Source organism: Cryptomeria japonica, chromosome 9, assembly GCF_030272615.1.
Source record: "Cryptomeria japonica chromosome 9, Sugi_1.0, whole genome shotgun sequence".
NCBI lineage: Eukaryota > Viridiplantae > Streptophyta > Pinopsida > Cupressales > Cupressaceae > Cryptomeria > Cryptomeria japonica.
This window is the reverse complement of record NC_081413.1, coordinates 633,169,316-633,189,980: the sequence shown is the minus strand read 5'-3', so window position 1 is coordinate 633,189,980 and position 20,665 is coordinate 633,169,316. Positions and strand designations below refer to the sequence as shown.

Sequence of the window (20,665 nt, the reverse complement as noted above, 5' to 3'; positions counted from 1 at the left end):
GGTCGAGTTAATGGGCAATTAATGCATAATGCTTTCTGAAATGGCGGCGGTTGTGGAGCGTGCCCGATAATTTCTAATATTGGTATTTTCGTGTATTCAATGTGGCTTTTATGTGATTTTGGTGGTGAAGGCTACAAGTTCTTGGCAGAGCTTGACAGTTTTTTGCAGAGTTCGACGTTTTCTGAGGACTTCCAGAATGGAAGCAAACTTTACCTTGAGATCTTCAAAGCTAATGTCGGCTTTCTGGGGTCTCGTCCCGGTGCAGAAGCTTGAGAATATGTTTTTGGCAAAAGACCCCCTGTTCTTGAAAGCGGTTCAGTTGGTTTTAGGTGAGGAGGTGACAGTAATCGATCATAGTTATCGGTCGAGAGAGCTGATATTTATTCTCTACTCATGGCTTGGGGACTGGACTCGGGGCTTGTGTGCGAGAAGGTTAGGAATGTGACGAGGATGATTATTCTACATGCTTGCTTGCTAAACTTGGAGTCTTTGTTGGAGTGGGTTGTTCCGAGTTGTGGATTTAATCTATCCGAGGGTATTACAGAGAGCATTATTGAGCTTCAGGCTAGACACTCCCAAATTCTGTTTCTACGACACCGCGAGGAGGTCAAAGCTCGTTTCAGAGATGATGCTAGGAGAGGATGGGAGGGCCTGGTGGTTTATGTTCAGCTAATGGAGCTCGAAGAAATTATCAGACAAGAGGGCGTGGAGGCTAGGTTGGTGGACGAGGTGCGAAGAAGGAGGTCGATTACCATACGACTCTCTGCGGAGTTGGTAAGACAGGTTGAGCAGGGCGGTGTGGTGGGTGGCTCTTTAGGGTCGGTGGATGCTTCGAGCTCACATAATGCTGCAGCTGGTTGAACAATTTGGATGATCAATGGTACCCCTTGGTACATAATTTTTTGACTCAGTAGCTATTTAGTGTTTTTCTCCCTTAAAACAGTTTATGCCAATGCGACATGTTGTAATGAAACTTTTTTCTACAGTGGGGTTGGGGGATGGGTTTTTTTAATATTTCTATTAAATGAACAGTATGGTTTTGGTAGGGTGGTTTAGTTTTCAGATGGTGGTGTGGATGAATGATGGCTTAATATGTACTACAACTTACTTCTTAAAAAATAAAAATAATCACCAATAAAAAAAAAAAACTCATGATTAACTTGAAATATTTTTATTTAGAAGATTCCTTGGAAAGAAGACTCTTCTCGCTAATTAAAAAATACTATTTTTGATATGATCTAAATAATAAAGTTATTTTAAAAAAGATGTTATTATTAAAATACTTAATGTCATTTCTACCTACCTTTATACCTTATTTCATCCTATACTTTGGAATCAAGCGAAATCTCATGTATATGTATAAGTAGATGACTATATTAAATTTATGACAATTTCATTCTTATGTAATTTTATACCCTTAAATCTTTATTCCTTTACTCCTCTTATATTTATGTACTTTAACTTTTACCAAGCCGTATATTTCAAGAATCGGGGTTTATTGTATTTTTTATATTTTTTAATTTTAAATTTGTTTGATATATATATTTTATAAAATACAATTGTAAATATTATTTAGATGAAAGGAGTATTAATTATATCATTTATGTTCATTAGAAATTGTTTCTTGTGAATAATTATTTATGAAATATAGATTAATGAGATTAGTTAAAAAACATTTAATTGAATCATGATAAAATATACTATCACAATTGTAAGCTTATTCTTTTAGATAAATATATTATCTTATATCTTGATAACTTTATAGTCTAAAATATTGCGTTCAGTTTTTATGAATACATGATGCATTGAATTTATTAATTTAATTACGCTTGAGAAATTTGTTATCAAGTTTCTACGTTTGCAATATTATTTCCTATTATAAAATTTTGTGCTCAAACTTCGAGCCTTAATTGCATGTATTCTAACATTGAGCGTTCCACCTTTTATGGACATCATCACTCATGTTTAGTAGTACACTATAAATTATGAGGATATCTAGATCAACATTCTACACTATACTAATATTATTTGAAATAAAAATATTATGTTCTTAAACTTCATTAACCATTTTATACTACAACATTGTGGGTTTAATTTATAATTTGTCTTGCACTTAGAGTTCATTATTCAATAGTTTGAATATAAAATGCTCTATCATGTATTCATTTTCTTACTAAATGTTTGATCTTGTGGGCATAGAAAGCTCTAACTCTTATTGTTGTTTTATGAAATTGTGTAGTGACACTTTTGGACTTTTGATGCCCCCTTCTACTTTGAAATTTTGAGACTTGTGATTTCATCTTTTACTTTAAAATTATCCAGTGAACCTTTTAGATTTGTGACTCTCTCTCTCTCTCTCTCTCTCTCTCTCTCTCTACACACACACACACACACTTTTATAGACATCATCACTCATATTTAGTAGTACAATATAAATTATGAGGATATCTAGATCAACATTCTACACTATATTAATATTATTTGAAATAAAAATATTATGTTCTAAAACTTCATTAACCATTTTATACTATAACATTGTGGATTTAATTTATAATTTGTCTTGCACTTAAAGTTTATTATTCAATAGTTTGAATATAAAATGCTTTATCATGTATTTGTTTTCTTGCTAAATATTTGATCTTGTAGACCTAGAAAGTTGAAACTCTTGTTCTTGTATTATGAAATTGTGTAGTGTCACTTTTAGACTTTTGATGCCCCTTTCTACTTTGAAATTTTGAGACTTGTGATTTCATCTTTTACTTTAAAATTCTCTCTCTCTCTCTCTCTCTCTCTCTCTCTATATATATATATATATATATATATATATATATATATATCAACATTGTACACTATACTAATATTATTTGAAATAAAAAAATTATGTTCTTAGACTTCATTAACCATTTTATACTATAACATTGTGGGTTTAATTTATGCTCTTTATCACGTACATTTGTTTTCTTGCTAAATGTTTGGTCTTGTAGACATGGAAAGCTCTAACTCTTGTTGTATTATGAAATTGTGTAGTGACACTTCCAAGCTTTTGATGCCCCCTTCTACTTTGAAATATATATATATATATATATATATATATATATATATATATATATATATATATATATATATATATATATATATATATATATATATATATATATATATATATATATATATATATATATATATACACACACACAAATTAGTTTTTGATACCTTATACAGGGCATGCGTCTATAGGCTAAAACTTCTTTGGCTAAGAGTCAAGGACTGAGGGGTATCCATTCCACCAAATTCGCTCGGAGCATGATCTTGGGCTCATCTGTTATGATGTCAAAGTCTTAGAATTGATCCATGGTGGGCTCATTTGGAAACATTCCACTTCACCAGTAGACCAAGAGCCCATTGACACTCTTATAATATATTCAAAGTGTTAACAAGGTTTAGTTTGCTCTTAGTCATAAACTCAAACCATGACATAACAAATGAGAAATATATAACTTGTGGAGTTCACAAAGGGAGTCTTAAGATATTAAATTTGCTCTTGAGTTAGGTGCGATGTAGAGTAACTTTTACCTTTGAGATTAAGTCATTCTTAGAAAAAATCAATAAGACCCATAAGGCCAAAATAATTCATATAATGAGCTTGGAATTGCAAGAATATAGAAGACATCCAAAGAAATGAGAACTTGTTTGATGAGATCACATTATTTGAGTTTAAGTTAGATACATGGTTCTTCCTATCATTAATTTTGATTATATGTTTCTTATTTGTTCTAGTATCTCATCTTCAAATAAGTTAGGTATAAAATTCACATTTATAACAATTGACCTTTCAAATGTACAATGCACTAGTTATAATATAATTCTTATTTTTGTGATATTTTTCAAAATTGCACAATTAATAATTTATTTTGTCTATTCTTTAAAAAAATATTATAATCATCAATCAAATTAATGTGTTGAATTCCATTAACACTCATATACTTATATGCTTCACTTTCTAAAATTTTTAAATTTGTAATTTGAATCAAATACTCCTAAAATTTATCTCATATACTTATATCTTTTACTGGGACTGGAATATCTGGAACATCTGGATATGCTGCTACTGTCTCTACCCAAACTGCTTCACTTTCTAAAATTTTTAAATTTGTAATTTGAATCAAATACTCCTAGAATTTATCTTTTTCCTCCAATTAAATGTGCCTAAAAATTATAAATCCAAAACCAATTGTACAGCAATAAATTCCTCATTCACTCAATTCACAATTGTTCCTCTAATGCAAGCTCTTAATCTAAACTAGGCTGCTAACTCAAACAAACCATGGTTATTAAACCTTATAAGCAAGGGTTTAGGAAATAAATTTGAGCACTAATTTACATGGAGAAATCTGTACTCGACCATGAGTAAACCATGTGATCATGTATTTCGGTCCTCATATATAAACAATTGCCACAACATACCCTTTGTGGTGTTCACAAGTCTACTACGTTAACAAGTATATCGCGGTCCAGAGTACGAATCCCAGTAGAGCTAAGCAAGCAAAAGCCTCGGCGCTACTAGCAATGCTCCTCCTAAACGGAGGCAATCTGTAACAGCAAATAAACCGCTGAAATTATCTTATCTCTTATCTAATAGCAGCAGCTTAACCGTCGGTCGGATGGAGGAGCCCCACTGGGCAATCTAAAGCTGCAGAGAGGGGCAACGGAGGTCATGTTGGTGTTAATCTCTGGCGGCACCGTCACACGCCTCTTTGGAACAATAGTAATATCATCAGGTTAGTAGGTTTCCTCTGCACGTTCTCTGTACATTGCAAGCTTCGGGTATTATTTTTTAAATCCTGCTAGGGCCGCCGCTACAAAAATATCATATTAGATACATTTTTAAGTCTTAGAAAAATATTAATATGCAATTTTACTGGTGGGAATATAGATAAATTTTTAGGTTATCTGAAGTTAAATGTCTCAAAATTTGTTCAAGAGCTGCGAAGGCTTTAGTCAATTCACAGTCTTTTTGTAGGTTTTGAGTTTGAAAACTCAATGCAACAAGCAATTGCAATTTATTAGTTTATAGTTTAGTTTATTTGTTTGTCTTGAGTTGGGCGTAGATAACACCGGTGCTTGTTATGACCACCTAGTTCAAAGCTTGGCTGTGGAGAAATTCTCTGGCCAATTGTGTGCGTGTCTAGATGATCAGGAGATCAGACCTGATTGCATAAGGAATCAACACAGCCCTGCGAACTGTGAAACTTCAGCTCTCTCACCTTTGTTTGATGTATATACAATGCATCTAGTTGTCGTACATACAGATAAAAAAACCTTCATATCTGAATAAAGCAACTTACTTGAAAAAACATTGGAGTTTGACGAACTTTATCAGTACCAAGTAGCTGGAGGAGAATGTTAATTGCACTTTCTTGACAAGTAGGCATCGTATATATAGCTTGGCTTGCAAAGATTATGTAGAGTGACCCTGTATTTGTGGCATTTTTGTTGTCAGAGAAGCTTGATCTCATATAAACAAGGATGCTATGGAGTGAGCTTGTTTGCATCTGCAATATAAATTCGATGTACAATTTTACAGGTGAGTTGAATATGGAAATATTTGAAATTCAACACAAGGAATAGTGATGGAAAATGGTAGAATGGACCTTTGTAAAAATAGGAATAATAGCATGTTGTTACAGAAGAACATATGAATTTGAAGTTTACTTTTTCTGTGTAATGTGGGCCAGTGAGTTTTTTTTCTTATACATTTAACTTGAAGGAATGATTTTTTTATATGTGTAATATAACTGGAGAAATTTTAGATTTTATAAAATAAGATACTATTATGTTTTTTGTTATGAGTAATTTTTATGTAAAGATATTGATACAAGTGGATTAGATCAATCCAATATGCTCAACTCTGCAGCTAAGGATAAGATCCTAAATAAATAATATCTCATCATTTTGATCTACTCATTTGTATACATCCGACATAAACCCATTATTTATTTGTTATCATTATCAATCATTGTGAATATAATTGATCTGTATATCAGATCTTTTATGAATTTGGACAATATTAGTGGAAAACATATAATTGGCAAATTTGATTTAAGGAAAATGGCAAAAGAATAGTTATTTGATGAATAAGAGTCCAGATTGGTTTCTCTTAATCAAACAAAATCTCTCTTAAATGAATATTGTGACTTTCTCAAGATTCAAAACACTTACTTCACAATGATTTGTTCTATAGCAAAAATGAGATGTATAAAAAATGAAAAGAGCCCTTTTTTATTGCAAAAAGATCTGGTCAGCGATGTTTCTTTCCTAGAAGAACTGGTATATCAAATTTTCTCTAGATGAAGTTTATATGTATGATCTAGTGGTACTTAGTGTGTTCGCAGCTAATACTTCTAACATTTGTTTATGCATGTTGGGAATTTCATTTTGCCCTAAATTGTATCAAGGAAACTACTTTAACATTTTTTTATGGGAGATTATTGGTGAATAGATGCTTGAGGGCAGAAAATATTTCTTTAACTACCATGCTGGAATGTAGGGTCATTACCACAATCAAGAAAATACTTTACATTGTATCCACAACTATTTTATTGCTTTTTGAAGAACATTTCTTTATCTGAATATGCTTTCTTGTGTTAGCTGTATCGTTATATCTACCATAGAGCTGAAAGTTGTTCTTGTATATGGTTTCCTTCTTATAGACAATGAATTGTTGATATTGAGCTCAGAAATTCGTACCTGCAATTCTAATATTGTTTCTTTATCAACCTTCTTGACTTGTTTGATGCATTGTTGAGGGGCCTTGTTTTATGTTATCTATCAACAGACATTATATTGTATTGTATATAGGTTGATGGAGATGCTGACAGGTGCCTCACATCCCTTAAGTTAGTTATATTGAGTAATTAGGAGGCCTACATGGGTTTGTTAGTTTACCCCTTTATTATATTATTAGGAGGAGGTTTATAAAAAAGGTGTCTATCATTGTAAGAATATGTGAAGAGTATGCTATGTATTTGAGGTTTCTTTTATAAGGAGTATTATATGGTGTTACCCTATCTCAAGGATTTATCCTATTTTTGCATATATTGGATATTTGGACATCGTGGCCCATGAACATCTCTTGTGGTATGTGCGATTTATCATTTACATGGTATTATTTGCATTATTATACATGTGGATCTTATTAAGTGTTATTAGAGCTATGATTTGGAGAAAGAGTACAAAACTATGATGTTTGAAGATTATCTATTTTCCAAACTTTTGTGAATTTTTCTATATTTTTGTTTAGTAGAGTTTGAGGGTTTGAGAAGGTAAGCTATAGTCCAAAATTAAGCTTTTGATCATCAATGTTGAGCGATTTATTGCAATTTTCATGTTTTTTTCACGCATTATATCTCCAAGCTGTAATTCAAGGAACTTTTTTGATTGTTTTACATTTTTGGAAAGCTTGTCAAAATTTATTAGGGGTCTGTTATTTGTTATTTTAGTTTTGAGGCAAATAACATCATGAAACAATCCAATCAGAGTTGGGTCAATGGTTTTGATAGAAGATCTATTGATTTTTGTTTCTTAAAACCCTTGTTTCAATGGAGTATCCTAAATTTGATAGAAATGGAGATACATTAGAATGGTGGAACTAATATAAAAGATCTCATGGTGAAAATTTATCGTGGAAAACATCTTTTTTCTATGTTTAGAAGGTGAAGCTAGTCAATGGTACTTGCCATTGTATAATTACTTTTGTTCTTTCGATGAGTTGGAATGAGCCTCCCTAGATATATGGGCACCACAAGAAATTATAAAAGGTGGAGTAGAAGAAGAATATGAAAAGAAGTTGAAAGATAAAATTGCATGCAATTTAGCTTCAAGGAAGGAAGATTCAATTCTTCACTTACATGGTTGTATTCAAAAAGCAAGGTTTATTGTTTCTATAAAGTGTAGCAACAAATATAATTTCATCAAGAAACTATATGTACAAGCAAAGCTAATGAAGGATAGTCTAACAAAGGGTAACGATATTCCAATTTTTGAAGACTTGAAGCTTTCTATGGATAGATATATTTTGCATTCAAATTTTTATGCTTCAGATATGGATGGGTTGTATATTTTTTTTGGTTATCCTTGGTTAGAATCTTTGGGCACAACAAACATTAGTGTGCATGAAAGATACCAGCTTATGACAATGCAAAAACTTAACTGCAAATAAAATTAGAGTAGCAGTCTTCAAATATAAAAAACTTAGATTCATTTTCACAATTGAATATTTTAGGAAATTTAAGATGATAATCAATTTCTCATAATACTCCTTTTTAGATACATCTAGGAATTGTGTAGCATCATAAATTGTACACCTTTAATTAGGGTGTTCAATTCCATGCTTTTCTAGCAATCACTTTAGTGTATACCATTTTATTATGCATTATAGGACCATCATATGCATTTAATTAATAATTAATTCAAGAATATGAGTCCTATTTTAATTTAAATCTCATCACACTCTTACGCGTGTCCTTAATTCTAGGTGTGCCCTTTATCTTTCATCATTTTAATCAATTATTAAGTCCTACCCTATTTCAGAAACTCAAGAAGATTAACATTTTTCCCAGTTAAATATTATAATTCTTCACGAGACTTACATTTTTGGAAATTAGATCCTATAATCCAGCAATCCTAAAAATTTGGGCCTATTTTGTCGGGACAGTTTCAGTCCGAGCTCCATTGTTTGACCCTTTTTGGCTAAATTTTTTGAGAGGTTATAGAGTCGGTCTTACCATTTTCAAAACTATCTCAATGCAAAAAAATAACATTTCTAACTCGTCCATTTAATCAAATTAAAGTTAGGATGTCATATATAAGTGAGTTCCTTTCCTCATTTGTGAGATATCAATCTAAAGCAATTGAAGGTGCAATATTGTGATATCCTCATGAAGTGAAGACTCAGCTTTATGTGAAGATTCAGACCAGCAATTTGAAGATCTAATCATCAAGCATCAATCATGATGGAAGCTTTAGGAGATGTTGTAGGATGATAGGGAATCATTGATTGATGATTGGCTTGTACCTCTCCCTAAGGGGTTGGGTATGATTTCATGTTATTCTCATATTTCTACATTAAGCTTCAGATCTGAGATTTATCATTTCAAGTTATGTGATTTATACATTCTTGATTTAGTTACAATTTATATTTAATCATATCATTTAGGGTTTTGAGCTAACACATTTGAGTAGGATCCTAGTTTACATTTTATGGTTTTAGCTCATAGCAATCTTAGACACACTTAAGATTCAAGAGCACACACATTATTCCAAGTACAATGTTGGCTATTTGTGAAGGTTGAAATCACCAAAACAAGTGGTTGACTAAGGCAAACCCCTATATAGCCACAACCCTACCATTTTCTGTCTTGCAGGTGCAGTTACAGGTTTCAAATTGAGATGGAAAGTTTTGAATGCAGTTAGGACACAGAGAAAGATCTTCATTGCAAAATTGAGCCTGAAAACCCTGCACAAGGGAACTTTGGGCACATCTGTCCAGGACAAGGGTGCGCTGGTTGCCATTGTCCTCCAAGATTTACCCTAGATTCAATAGGATCATAGTTGCAAGCCTTAGGGTTTCAAATCTATGTTTTTGTGCAACAAGGCATTCGAAGACAAGGGCGTTTTGGGCCCATCGATTTGGTCAACTTCAAGTCAGATTGCGGGAATAGTTGAACCTCTGTATTCCCTCTTCATTTCTATACATTTCCTACAGATTTTGTTACTGTATTAGATCTTTTCAAAAGTTCAATTGTTCAGTCATACTTGCTTAGATCCTAGTCACTTTGCATTCACAAATCAACTTAAGTTAGTATCCGATTGCAAAAAAGGAATAGGAACCCTAAGGTGTTGCTTGACCCTTTTTACAAGAGTTGGTCAAGCAATTTCCTACCCTTTTGTGGTTCTGTATACCAATGTTTAGGTGAAAGATGTTTTTAGGGTTTCATCTCCCTTTCTCTTTTCCACCATTACAAATACCTTATGCAAAGTCATGTGTTCTTAATAAATAAAGTTTTTCTAAATATATACAAGTCATTGATCTTATCATCCAACGTTCCTTTGGAATTGAAATTCCTAATCACGCTCTTTGGTCTCAAAACATATTGGCTGCCTTTTGATTGAAAATATGTAATCGCGAGCTCCCATGCACAAGGTATCTAGCTGATGTTTTTATGGCGATGTGCTTGGATTTAACGATGCAAGCAATAACCTTTATTGCAAGCTTCTTGTCTACATACTACTACATTCTCTCATTCATTTAGATTGGTCCACTAGCTGCACCCCATTTAGATCGCCACGCTAACTCTTCTCAAGTTTACGTTGGTTTGAGATTCCTAATGCCTCCTTGTAGCTCTTCCTTAGTGCATTGGTTCTGTAGCTATTGCAGGGATTGAATCTGGAAACTTGCGGCTAGACTCCAATACCTTTGTGAATAGCCTGTAGAGTAATGCAAATTAAGACAAGACCAGGTTGACTAATGAGTTGGAATACTAAGTAAGGATGAACAATGAAAGCTAATAGAAAACACTGGTTAGGGGCTACATCTTACAAGTTGCGAATGACTTGGGTATGCATCTGAGCTTTTCAAGCATTCATTTAATGTCAGGGAATGATAATACTCTTTGATGTTTGGAATCACAAAAACACATCCATATATACTTGCCTCCAGTTGAGTTGGCCAAGGGAAAACCATCTTAAGGAAAAAATGACTCAACCATAGGTAGGCCTCTAAAAGCAATTCTATTAAATTAATAATAATTATCATTTATTTATTTTAATTTATTATTTATTTAATTAGAGATTTAGCAAAATATTTGGTTCATCACAATCCTCTTTTCTCTGATTGCTTGTCCTCAAGCAATTTCAGACTGGGATGTTCAAAAATCTCAACGCACTCCCATGTTGCATCTTCAAGGGGAAGTCCTTTCCATTTCACCAAATACTCAAGAGTGGCATTGTTTCTTAACTTCTCTCTCATGTTCGACACTGTCTCAGGTTTGAGAACCAATTTTCCTTCATAGTCAAATGGTGGTAGCTCTTATGAAGGAGTGACCTGCTGTCCAAGGGCCTTTTTAAGGCACGAAACATGGAATTTGTTATGAATTCTGCTGTTAGATGGAAGTTTGCGCTCATAAGATACCTCCTTAATCTTTCTTATCACCTTGTAGAGCCCAAAAAAACGTGGCTTTAGCTTCTCAGCTGCACTCCCTTTGATAGAGGATTGCTGATAGGGTTGTGTTTTGACGTTTTCACACATTGCCCCATTGCAAATGGGGACCCCCACTTTTTTCCAGTTTCTAGGTTAGTTGTCTTTGCTTAGTCATCTAGTAGAGTCTTTAGCTATTAACCTTGTGTTTGAGGAAGTGTAGTGTCTTAGATTGCCAAGAAGTGATCAGGTCATATCCCCTTCTTTAGGTGGAATTGATGTTAGTTTTGCTTTCAATGCACTAGCAATGGGCGATATATGACGATCATTTCATTTGTTCATCATCTTCAAAGATGGAAACAATGAATGCAAGTGTGGAGATCAACCATGGGAATTGAGATGATAGGTGCAAGTCAATAAAGATAGAAGCCTAAACAACCATGGAGAGATTTTGTTGATGATGAAGGACCCTTAGAGTGAGCAAGGGAAGTGCCACTACTTATGAAATTGAGCAAGTGAGGTCACTGTCAGTGACCCCCAAAAAGTTCGACCTACCTTCACTCGTTGTTAGTGGGGTCCAAAAAGTTCGACCTACCTTTTCTAGCATTGCGAGTAGGTGGTGAGATCTCCGAGCTGCCTAGAGATAATTTCTAGTTGCCTACCCAAAGTCTGATTAGATTGAAAGGCTCATGTTTGGTGAGTTGGATGTTGATGAAATTAATACTTAAGGTTTTTTGAGGATAATGATGTATGAGATTGGTAGAATCAGCTAGAAGTGAGTGGAAATGCCTTGAAATGCTCATTGAGCAAGTAACATTGATGCTTTGGATTGAACTTCCAGTGGACCCCTAAATCCATGCCCAGTTCCACTCTGAGGCAAAATCCACGACCAATGTCAATGGACCTTAAAAAGCCCAACCAGCTTTAGTTGACTTCCATTTGGTGTCCAAAAGTCTGACCACCTCAAGGGAGCATTTCCTGTGACCCACTAAAACCCGATCAAGGTGTGGAAGCTCTTGCACATGGTGAGATGAAGATTTCTTGAAGGAGTGCCTGATGTTTTAATAGATAGTAATGATTGACATAAATGAAATCTTTTAGCAATGACTTGAATGGCTTTAAACAAGGTGATTGGGCAGGTGAAGTTGACATCTTTGACTGATTGTCAATAGAGCCTTAGATCCACGAACTTCTTGATGTCACTATCAATGAAGGCACAAAACCCCGTTCACTTCCTATGCCCCTTAAAAAACCAGAATTTCAAGTTTGAGACCAAAAGTCTGAACTGCTAGTGAGGCATCAAAAGTCTCGCCGTTGTCAGTGACCCTTGAAAAGTCCGAACTGTCAGTGGGTACCAAAAAGTCCGATTTGTCTTGGAGACTCTCAATCAGCCATTAGAACCTCGCCCAAAGACATGATGAATGCTGTTTGTACTACTAAAGGGTAGGAATGATTTCAATAAGAAGGCAAGAAGGTGATCAGATTGTTAGGATATGAAGCCACTTCCAATTGGAAGTCAAATCCACGACCATCTCATGTGCACTTCCAATGCCCTATCAAAATCCCTGGCCATTCTTAGATGATTTCCACTTGGCCTTGAAAAGTCTGGCCTAGAATGCAAAGGTAAGAGCGATTTCAAGGTTGATCAAATATGCGATCAAAGATGATGAAAAGATAGAAGTTGTTACTTCTACTTCATGATAAAAAGACTGATCGGTTATGAAGGACTTCCAGTTGGCCTCCTAATCCCCAACCCGCCTTCACATCAGCTGCCAATAGTATTCCAAATCTCCGATCAGTCTTTAGTTGACTTCCAATTGATGCCTAAATCCACGCCTAAGAGCAGAAGTAATTCAAGATCAGAAACAATGAAAAATCATACATAAAAAAGTGAAGTCTTAGACTGAAAATATGACAAATCAGACTTTAGAACATCAGGGAATCAGACCTTGAAATGTGAAAATTAGAGATTAAACAAAGGGAATTCATCATTGATTTAAAGAATGAAATTGTTCTCTTCTATATCTTGATCAAGGTTTATTTACTTTTCAAGTTATGAAAGCAAAAGGAAAAGAACTTGATCACTTGAAGGAGATGGGGACACGCATGAGATCAGCTCATGATGTTCAAGCCTAAGGACATGAGAAGACAAAGAAGATTTTGCAACATTGGGAAGATTAAGTATCCAAGATAAGTTGCTTCACAACATCGACTTTGCTAGGGTGTGGAGGACTCACACATCAACATCAGCATGTTCAAAGCAAAGACAAGTGAGAAAGGACTTCAAGTAGTAAAGGAGAGATCACACAATCACATCAAGGAAAGACACCATAAAGCAAGTGTAGAGGTCAACATCAAAAGAGGAACATATGGCTATCTTGAATTTCCTCTAGAAATCCAAGAATTAGTACCAGTACATGAAGAAAGTAATCCAAGACGGAGGCTTCCAGTGAAGGGATTCAGGATCAAGTGATAGTTCCATAAGAGTTAATCAAAGTTAGAAAGAGTGATCCCCAAGGATGATGCAATTTGGGAATATCTCCTACCTGCATCACCACTGCAGGTGCTTGGATAATGTTGAGTATAAAGAGATATGCCTCATTCGCCTACAACTTGTGATGAGTTACCAAGATCAAGTGGCTGAGGTGGCGTCTAGTCATCACTTATCCAATTACATCATTCTAGGTCAGGGCGTCCAGGTTCAATGCACCTGACTCATCCAGTGAGGCAAATAACTAGGATGAGGCAAATAACTACCACATGTGGGCAAAAGTCCAATGTACCTACCCTCATCATCTATTGGTCAATCATTTAAAGGACATGTGTTCCACTCAATGTAATTTTATCATTGGTCAAGCATTAAATGCTTTGCAATGGGTGTAACAAACCCTAATTAGGGTTTCTATCTTGTAATCTTGGCCATTGATTGTGAGTCAATTTGAGCCATTCATGTAAAGAGCTATCTATATAAAGCTCAGCTTTCTCATTTGTAATAGCTAATAGTTAATAGTTAGCAGATAGCAGTTAGCAAGTAGAAGTAGAATAGGAGAAGGCAAAAATTGTTGCCAAATTTGTAAATAAGCATCCTTTTCATTGAAGATATGGTGGAATGTGTTGTTTCTTGATTCAACGAAGATATGGTGGAATGTGTTGTTTCTTGATTCAACTTTCTTCTACATAATTGCATGGTTTCTTGTTGGATCCTCATGTTAGATGATGATAATTAGATGGATGAAAGATCTTCGTGCATGATTGATGGTGAAGCTCCTATGTTCATACTACTAGTATTTCGTTGATTGTGAAGTATCTTGCGTAGTCAACTAAACTCATTTATCCAAGCTTAACTTCAATTGCTACTTCTTCAATGATATGCATCGTTTTGATGGTGTCTATGTTTGTGGTCGTGATTTGAACGTCACATGCTTACCATAGGAGACTGCACTAAACTTTGTGGAGTTGTTGCTTTGCATGGAAAATCAAAGTCTAGTTGAGTTTCACCAAAGATTGTCCATCGCTCTTGCATTCCTAGGATTAGATCAGCTTTCTAAACCCTTTATCCTTTTTGTCTTTTTTCAAATCAATTTAATTTCCATGTTCCTTTGACATTTAAGCATTCAAGGTTCAATGTAAGTCCACCTTGTGATTCCAGCAAAATCGCATCACACACATTGAGTCTATCCAAGAGCACGTCAAGATCTGACATTTGGAACCTTGGAAACCTTGGAGTCATCCCATTTGATCACATAGTTTAGCACTTGGGAGGATTTTGTTCAAGAGAGGATAGAATACATAGTATTTTATTCTGTGTTGCATAGTGCATAAAAAACACATCAACAGGCTGCAACCTCAAAAATACCATGTCATTGATCTCATAAACTCTCTTAGTTCGGTTCCTATCAGCTTGTATTTTTTGCTGTTTTTGGGCCTGCTGCAATTTCTCCTTGAGAGGTTCCAAGATGTCCTTACTTTGCTGTACCACATCCTTTGCACCTGACACTCTATTATCAATAAGAATCAAATCCATAAATGAGATAGCATCATAACTAGAAACAGCTTTAAAGGTAGACATACCAATTGACATATGATGAGTGGTATTGTACAATATTCTCTTAGATGCAACCATTTGATCCTAGTGGTTTGCTGCCTGTGACATAGTTCCTCAAGTAGCCCTCTACTCATTTGTTCACGATCTCCGTTTGCCCATCAGTTTGTGGATGATAGCTAGTTCTAGGTGTCAACTCAGTACCTGTCAAATGAAAGAGCTCTTGCCAAAACTAATTGAGGAACCTGCTGTCCCTATCACTTGCAATGTTCTTGGGCAAACCACAAAGTCTGAAAATTTCCGTAAAGAACAGATCTGCCACTTGTGGAGTGTTAAATTCTGAAAATAGGGCATGAAAGTGTGTATATTTAGTGAGCCTATTAACAACCACATACATACAATCCTTACCTTGAACCTTGGGCAACCCTGTGATGAAATTCATGGATATGCTTTACCATTTTTGATTCTGAATAGGTAGGGGTTGCAATAGATCAGCTGGGAAAATATGCTTTGCTTTGTTTTGTTGACATTCCATACACTCTCTTACATGCTGCAACACATCTTTCTCTTACCCTTCCCATGAGAAACGTTCTCTTGCTTGTATGTCTTGTAGAAGCCGAGATGACCAACAAGTGGTATGTCATGACATTCCCTCAAAATCTTCTCCTTCATCTTAGATTCATGTATGAGATGCACTCAGTCTTTGTAAAGGATGAGCTCATATATTACCTTGAACCTAGTATCTTGCAATTTCCCTTCCAAAAATATCTTTAGCAAATGAATTCTTGACTTACTCAGCCATTATTAAAGCCTTCCAATCAGCAGATATATCAGTTATAGAATAAAGATAAGGCTTCCTACAGAGTGCATCGGCTACCATTATTATTTCTTTTAATGTATTCAATGTCAAGATCATAGGCTTGAATTTTAGTCACCCATTTTCATTGTCCATCATTCAAATCCCGTTGGTTGAGGAAGAATTTCAGACTGTTATGATCCTTTTTGACTACAAACTTCCCACAAACCAAATATTGTCAAAATTTAGCTAAGGCATGCATTATAGCCAGCACCTCTTTGTCATAAATAGTTCAACCTTCTTGAGTTTCCTTCTCTCATATGCTCTGGGATGTTTATTTTGCATCAAACAGCCCTAATGCCTTCTCCTGAAACATCACATTCTAAAATGAAAGGAAGTGAAAAATCTGGAATTGCCAAATTGCCAAAATGGGACATGAACTCATTACCTCCTTAAGTTTATCAAAAGCTTGCTGGGTTGCTGGGCTCCAAGAGAATGCTCCTTTCTTTGTCAAATTTGTCAAGGGAGTTGCAAGTTTTGAGAACCCTTTCACAAATCTTCTATAATAGCTGCAAAGACCCACAAATCCTTTTAGATGTGTCAAATTCCTTGGCCTAGTTCATTTTTGGACTGCCTTGATCTTTTCCTGATTCGCACTAACCCCTTGGGCGCTAATCTTAAATCCCAAATATAAAATTTCAGTCAATCCGAACTCACATTTGGAGACTTTGGCATAAAATGAGTGCTGCTCAAGTATGCTAAGCACCTTATCTAGATGCTTTAAGTGATCCTTCCATGTGTTGCTATAAACCAAAATGTCATCAAAGAAAACCAATACAAACTTCCTCAATTGAAGAATGAATACTTGGTTCATGCGAGATTGGATTGTTGTGGGTGCATTGGTTAAACCAATTGTTGGCATGACCAAGAATTCATAATGCCCAAAATGACATCTAAAAGCTCTTTTGTGTACATCTTCATTTCTTACCTTAATTTGGTAGTACTCTAAATGCAAATCAATCTTGGAGAAATACTTTGCCCCATGAAGCTCATCAATCAATTCATCAATCCTTCGTAGCAGATACCGATTCTTGATTGTCCTTTTGTTGAGTGCTCTATAATCAATACACATCCTCATGGTCCCATCCTTCTTCTTGACCAAAACTACGGATGATGCAAGTGGACTAGAAATAGGCCTTATATGCCCCATATGCAATAGATCCTTGATTGCCTTCTCAGTCTCTTCCTTGTATACCCTAGGATAACAATATGGAGTTGTCATAATTGGTTTTGCTTCCTCCTCAATCTCAATTATATGTTGGTGGTAGTCAAGGAGGAATGCCTAAAAAAATCATGCTATGCTTGTCCAAAATAGATTGAATTTCCTCATTGTATGATCTCCCATCCTTTGTAGGACGTGTGTTTGTAATTAAACATTCAGCTGCCCATGACACTTGGTCTTTGGGAAAAGCTTGTTCCATCCTTTTGGCAGAAACTGTCATGGGTCCATTATTAGATAGACCTTGTAGAACTATCTTCTTTCCATTGTGTTAGAAATATAACTCATTGTTCAATAACTCTCTTCATATTTATCAAATAAGTACAACCATTGCACTCCTAGAACCACTTCTGTATCCCCCATATTGATAATATAGAAGTCATCTTTCATCTTATACTCCCCCACAGTCAATTCCATTGGTGGTATCTTCTTCTTACAAGGAAGAATTGACCCACTAGCAACTATAACATTAAACCCTTCAAATCCCTCCCAATCCGCTTACTAGCTCTGCATCAATGAAATTATGAGTTGCTCCACTACCAATAAGAATCGTTACCTTTTGTCCACTCAAGACTCCTCTAACACGAAAAGCATTATATTGTGGTGCTTTTGAAAGTGTTGCAAGTGTACCTCTTGAATGCTCTCTTCCTTGTTGCTCATGATAAACATCCTCTACCTCATCCTCAGGTTCAGGCTCATTGTTCTCTGTGTCCTCATGAGAAACTACCTCTATGTAAAGTATTTCTCTTTTCCCCAAACACCTATGTCTTGGTTGCCAAGGCTCTCAGTATGCGAAGCTAGCTTCTTCCTTCATAGTTCATTCTTGGATGCCTCCATTTGATTTGGCTTAGGAGCTGATACCTTGGCAGGTGGTGTGTTCTTTTGAAATGGTTTCTTTGGAAACATAGGAGCCTCTTTCTTGGAGTAGAATCTATCTTTCTCCATTGAATCTTCTAAGTTAAGAGCTATCTTGGTGGATTCTTGCAATGTACTTGGATAAAATGCTCTTACAAGACCTTAAAGGGGTTAAGCTAGGCCCTCTACAAGCAACACTATGAGTCTTCTTTTCGTTACATCTGGAATGATCACTGCAAGCCTCTGGAATTCTGCAACATAGTCCTCCACCTTGCCTTCTTGCTTCAGCTGTTCTAGCTCCCGAAAATGAAAATTTGGTCTCCTTCTATCAAATCTCTTTGTCATTCTCTTGTTGAAGTCTTCTAAGGTGGTTAGGGAATCACGTCCTTGAGTTATCATGCCATGAAACCACCAGTTGTGAGCTATCCTTTCTAGATGTAAGGTAGCAATTTTGATGGCCTTCTCTTCAAACATTGGATTTAATAAGAAGTATGTATCTAATTTCTGCAACCAAGCCCTTGCTGATGAACTACCAAATCCATTGAAAGTTGGGCTGGTGATCTTCCCTAAATGGTGCTGAATATCCTTCCTCTCTTCATACCTTGTGCTCCTATGCCCACTCCTTGTCTTCATCTCATAGAATTTAGTAAATGTCATGTCTCTTCATATGGGAATACTTAAGGCATTGTATTCATCATGGAACCTATCCATTTGATCTTCTTGATCAGTTTGTCCTTCCTCTCTACTAATGGCTCCTTATTTCTCCAAAAAAATAACCCTGGAAGTTCTTGTATTAGTTGAGGCTTTTCCCTCACAATTTGAAGCCTTTTATGCACTAGAAATACTGCCTTCGACATTATTTTGTACATGCCTGTCAGTACTCTGTTACTGACTGAATTCTCTTAGAAGCTGCACAATCTCTCTCATAGACTTCTTCATGTCATTCTAGAATTTTGTTGGTCTCCCTAACAAATTCCTGAGCGTTGTTATCCTCCTTGTCACCCATGGCAGTCCCCTTCTTCTCACGTAGCTGGTAACGTTGCTCTCTTTCACTCATCAAACACCATTAGGTTTGCAGGATGCCAAGCTCTGAAACCATTGAAATATGCTAGCTTATGACAATGCAAAAAATTAACTGCAAATGAAACTATAGTAGTCTTCAAACAACGAAAACTCAGATTCAATTTCTCAATTCAATAATTCAAAATTTACTTGTAGATGATAATAAATTTCACATAATAATCCAGTTTTAGATACATCTAGGAGTAGCTGATGCAGACTCGTGTGTTCTTAATAAATAGAGATGTTCTAAATACATACAGATTATTGTTTTGGTCATTTAACGTTCCTTTTGAATTGAAATTTCTAATCATGCAATTTGGTCTAAAAACATGCTGGCTGCCTTGGCTGGATTAATCAGAAATATGTAATCCTGAGCTCCCATGCTCAAGGTATCTGGCCAATGTTTTGTAAGGCAGCGTGCTTGTATTTAAGGCGCAAGCAATAACCTTTATTGCAAGCTTCTTGTCTGCATACTACTACATTCTTGCATTCGTCCATATTGGTCCACCAGTTGTGCCCCTCTTGGATCTCCACACCAACTCTCCTCAAGGCTTACGCTGGTCTGAGATTCTTGATACCTCCCTGTAGCTCTTCCTTAGTGCATTGGATCTGTAGCTATTGCAGGGATTGAACCTTGGAACTTGTGACTTGACTCCAATACTTCTGTGAATAGCCTGTAGAGTAATGCGAATTAAGACAAGACTAGGTTGACTAACCAGAATGAATACTAAGGAAGGATGAACAATGAAATCTAATAGAAGATGCTGGTCAAGGGCCACATCCTACTAGCTGCAAAAGACTCAGGTTTGGATCTGAGGTTTTCAAGCATTCATTTAATGCCAGGGAATTATAATCTCTTCGATGCTTGGAATCACAAAAACACATGCATGTATATTTACCTCTAGCTGAGTTGGCCCAGGGAAAACCGACTTAAGGAAAAACTGACTCAACCACAGGTGGGCCTCTAAAAGCTATTTTATTAAAATTAATAATAATTATCAATTATTTAAAATTTTAATTTATTACTTATTATGTGTGGATCTTATGATTTTTTAGATATCTATAAAGAATTTGGTTGTGGCAAAAATAATTGGGATGGTGTTCACAATCGAGTTCAAGAGCATTATAGTTGTATGTGATCTAGATTCTAAACTATATGCAATCCTCGCTAGAAGTCCATTTCCAATTAGCATCCGTGTTGGACGTACATTGCAATCGGAAAACCTAACATAGGGTTATTAAATTCATTGGGATATTCATATAGTCCAAGGACTACTAATTTAGAAAGCCCTTGCTGAAAATCATGGTTGATCATAATAAGGGTATTAGATATAAATTTGACTTCTTGCAAATCCCACCAAAATTCTTCCTACATCTTCTTGTCCTTTTTACTTTTGAGCTTGTAATTATTAGGATGAAAAATTGTTTAAAGTTTTA

General features: G+C 35.4%; 1 protein-coding gene across 9 annotated transcripts in view; it reads left to right on the top strand.

Annotated features, from left to right (window-relative positions):
- Positions 1-4,401: 4,401 nt before the first annotated feature.
- LOC131078102 (uncharacterized) overlaps positions 4,402-20,665 on the top strand; it is a 181,196-nt gene continuing 164,932 nt past the window's right edge. Inside the window, exons 1-3 of one of the 9 annotated variants that reach the window (XM_059211619.1) lie at positions 4,402-4,778; positions 5,139-5,243; positions 5,506-5,584. In XM_059211619.1, coding sequence (XP_059067602.1) covers positions 5,527-5,584 — 58 coding nt within the window. In that variant the 5' untranslated portion in view covers positions 4,402-4,778; positions 5,139-5,243; positions 5,506-5,526. Of the gene's footprint in view, positions 4,779-5,138; positions 5,244-5,500; positions 5,585-20,665 lie in introns of all 9 variants that reach the window. The other 8 variants (XM_058015764.2, XM_058015761.2, XM_058015759.2 and 5 more) reach the window with 8 other exon arrangements.